At 50.3% G+C, this 3,579-nt stretch overlaps 1 protein-coding gene across 1 annotated transcript; it reads right to left on the minus strand.

Annotated features, from left to right (window-relative positions):
* Positions 1–386: 386 nt before the first annotated feature.
* On the minus strand, positions 387–3,182 carry LOC122754962 (osteoclast-associated immunoglobulin-like receptor). The gene is made up of 4 exons (XM_044003384.1): positions 3,169–3,182; positions 2,789–3,072; positions 1,230–1,511; positions 387–826 (listed from the first exon to the last, which is right to left on the minus strand). The coding sequence occupies exons 1-4, from the start codon at positions 3,180–3,182 to the stop codon at positions 681–683; spliced, it is 726 nt and encodes a 241-aa protein (XP_043859319.1). The 3' UTR covers positions 387–680.
* Positions 3,183–3,579: the final 397 nt, after the last annotated feature.

Raw genomic sequence — 3,579 nt, forward strand, 5'->3', positions numbered from 1 at the left:
ACTGGCTTTGCCTACCCATGAGCCCCCATGGTAAAGGTATTTTGTAATTATGTTCATATAGGGGATATCATTGCCTCTATTTTACAGTGGAGGAATCTGAGGAAGAAGTTAAGTGACTTCCCTGGAATTCCATAGCTAGGAAATGATTCAGGTCACATTTGACTGAAGGTCTTCTGGACTCCAAGAACAGAATTCTATCCACTCTACCACCACAACTACCAACCTGTCTCTATCCTGACTTCTAAGGTAAAATCACAGTACTTCCTGCAGGCTGTTGCCTCACACATCTGATTCCTATTAAGGTTAAGCATTGAAGCCCATAGGTCTGGCCCCTCTGCTGCAGCAGAGCTAATCTCTCCATTCCAAGGTACTCCCCCCCTCCCCCCAGTCCATGCTCATTCATAGTCCTTCCCACCTGGAATGTCCTCTCCCACTTTCATCCCAAGAACAGACCTTCCCAGACAGGCTTCTTTTCTTAGGAGAAATGGTGTCAAATTAGTTTTGAAGAGACAGCCTCTGGCACAGGCTGAGAACAGAGACAGAAGAAATTCCTCCACTCCCTCATCCCTCTGCAAGGAACCCTCCATGACTCCAGGTCATGTCCTCCCATGCCATGTCCATTACTGACAAAGACCACGCCCCTCATGACCCAAAGCCTTTATTTTAACTCCATCTGTTGCTCAAGCAGGGGGTCTCCAGGTTCTGTCTTGGCAGCCCCTCCACCTGTGCCAGTCTAGAAACACCAGCATCCCCAGGGTGAGGAGCACCAGTCTAGCCAAGCCCATTCGAATGAGGTTGCCTATAGTGTAATCCTGGGGAGTGGAACCTGAAGGAACAGACAGGATTAGTCAGATCAATGAGTATAACTTCATCAGTATTGGGGAAACTGGGAGGCTGCCTACCTGAATGCTGAGGGGGCATAGGCTGGGACAAGGAGAAGGGAGAATTCCTAGCTCTTTAATTTTTTTAAAAGAGAATTTAGAATACATGAATATTCAAAAAGTATTGTGAGCCAAAAAGGGTGACAAGTCCCCGAAAGAAATTTGGGCTAAGATCCCTGGCTACAGGAGAATAGTAGGGATAAGAGCAGATGGGGATAAGATGCCAAGATACCAAAAGAGGTCCAGGCCAGGGGATGAGATGTGAGGGTCCCTGACCAGTCTATGGGACAGGGTACTTAGTTTCATGAAGGGGGTAGAGACAGTACTCAAGATCCTGTGGCCCCTCACCTGACCAGCTGATGGTTAAAGGGTCACTCCTCTGAGACAGGATGTATGGAGCAAAAGGTGTATGGTAGTAGCAACTGTAGGTGCCAGGGGCCCTGGAGTCCTGAAGGGAAAAGTCAGCCCAAGGCTGGGCAGAGCTGATGTACTGTAGGGGCCCTGGGACACCCACACGATAAAGAGCAAAGCTCATTCCCCCTAGTGGGCCCTGGCAGCGCAGACTCACATGGCTGCCTGCCCCCACCACAGGACCTGGCAATGCCACAAGCCGGGGCTTGGGTAACATGTCTGTAGAAGGAAAAGGAGAAGGCTAAGGCCCCCTGTGCCCCTGTCCTATGTTCCTATGACCCTCCAGCTCTGCAGCAACACCCCCAGTTTGTTTGTTTTGGGGTTTTGCGGGGCAGTGAGGGTTAAGTGACTTGCCCAGGGTCAAACAGCTAGTAAGTGTCAAGTGTCTGAGGCCGGATTTGAACTCAGGTCCTCCTGAATCCGGGACTGGTGCTTTATCCACTGCGCTACCTAGCTGCCCCCTTGTTTTCTTCAATGTCATGTCCCAATGTGGGGTGAGAAAAAAAGCCCTGATCTAGAAATCAGGAAACTGAGGCCAAGCCCCAACTCTGTCCCTGACCTTCTGTGTGACCTCAGGCAAAAGCCTTTTCCTCTCTGGGGACTCAATTTCTTCATCTGTAAAACAAGTGGGTTAGACTGGATCTCAAAGTCCCCTTCCAGCTTGAACATTTGTGACTCCTCTATTCCACGTATGTCTCTGTCTTAGACTCTTGATACTTTTTTGTTTGTTTGTTTTGTTTTGCAGGGCAATGAGGGTTGAGGGCCCAGGGTCACACAGCTAGTAAGTGTCAAGTGTCTGGGGCTGGATTTGAACTCAGGTCCTCCTGAATCCAGGGCCACTGCTTTTTCCACTGTGCCACCCAGCTGCCCACTAATCATTTTGGGGTTTTTTTTTGGTTCTTTTTGTTTGTTTGTTTAGACCTGATACTTTTGCTGTCTTGCTGTTTCTCTGAACCTCAATTTACCCATTAAACAGATGACAGAATTGTTCTCCATCTCTAAGGGCCCTTCCAGGTCAGAAGTTTCCACGGTTTAAGGGCTCCATATGTGAAATCCCCTCTTTCCCATATTAGCCTTTAAAATACTTGGAAACATCAATTATTGTCACCCTCCACTACCACGGTCCGCACAGATCTCTTCTGCATCCTGCATTTCTCCCATGGCTTGGTTTGCAGTCCCCTCATCTATTCCATTCGCTCCCTTCTGGACATATCTCAGCTTGTCCATGGCTATGCTCATGCCCCTGCAGGGAGTGAAATGTGGGTCTCCTGATCCCCAGGGAGGTCAGAACTCTCCCATCCTATAACAGGGCCCCCCTCAGGCTAGATATAATCCTCCACATCTGGTCTGACAGAGGCAAACGCTGTTTTCTTTATGATGAAATACAGATGTGCTCATTTAGGAGGGTCCTTCAATGTTGTGTCATTTCCTCTCCCTCCACCCACCTTTGTCCTCTTACTTAGTGCCTGAATCCCCCTTCCCATTCCCTGCCTCACCTGTCACCCACACCTCCAGGGAGTCACTTGGCTGAGACCAAGCATAGTTAGAGGCCTGGGTCTGGTAGCAGCAGCTGTAACTTCCCCCATGAGAAGGGGTCACCCTTTCAAAGAAGGACTCAGCTCCCTCCTCTGAGGACTCCTGGATCTGGACTGGACGGGCATCTGCCCCCTGGTACAAGATGAATCTTGTGGCTGGAACTGACACTTGGCACCACAAAGTTAGGTTTCCCCCTGGGGCCAACACAGGCCCTGGTCTGGCACTGAGGGTGGCTAAATCTCTTCTAGGGAAAAGAAGAATGTGGATGAATGGCATCAGTGATCCCCAGCCCCTCAGGACTCAGAGAGCCTGCGTTTGGGATGGGGTGACCTCTTTATACCTCAGTTTCCCCATTTGTGACAGGGGTGAGTTGAAATCAATGGTCCCTTTTTGTTCTATGATTCTGAGGGGCTGTGGGGGAGGGAAGAGGGATTGAATCCAACGGGGTAAGGGTAAGAAATGGGGGACGGGGGAGGCAGGAACAGGCCGAATGCCTGGTTCCCAAAAGGTTTTAGAGACTGAAGACCAAAAGGATTCACGGGGAAGTAGGGAAGAGAGAGAGGAGGGGGGGGAAGATCAGTGCAGTTACTCACCAGGTGGTGGGCCAGCCATGTGACCCACATGCCCTGCAATGGGAAGAGTAGAGGTCAGCTCCCAGTCTGCCTCCAGTTATATGGGCCCCTTCATGGAGCCAGGCATCTGTCAGCCCCACCCCCAAATGATCAGTGTCTGTCTCACAACCTGAGGCTGC

The sequence above is a fragment of the Dromiciops gliroides genome, chromosome 4 (assembly GCF_019393635.1).
Source record: "Dromiciops gliroides isolate mDroGli1 chromosome 4, mDroGli1.pri, whole genome shotgun sequence".
Classification (NCBI taxonomy): domain Eukaryota; kingdom Metazoa; phylum Chordata; class Mammalia; order Microbiotheria; family Microbiotheriidae; genus Dromiciops; species Dromiciops gliroides.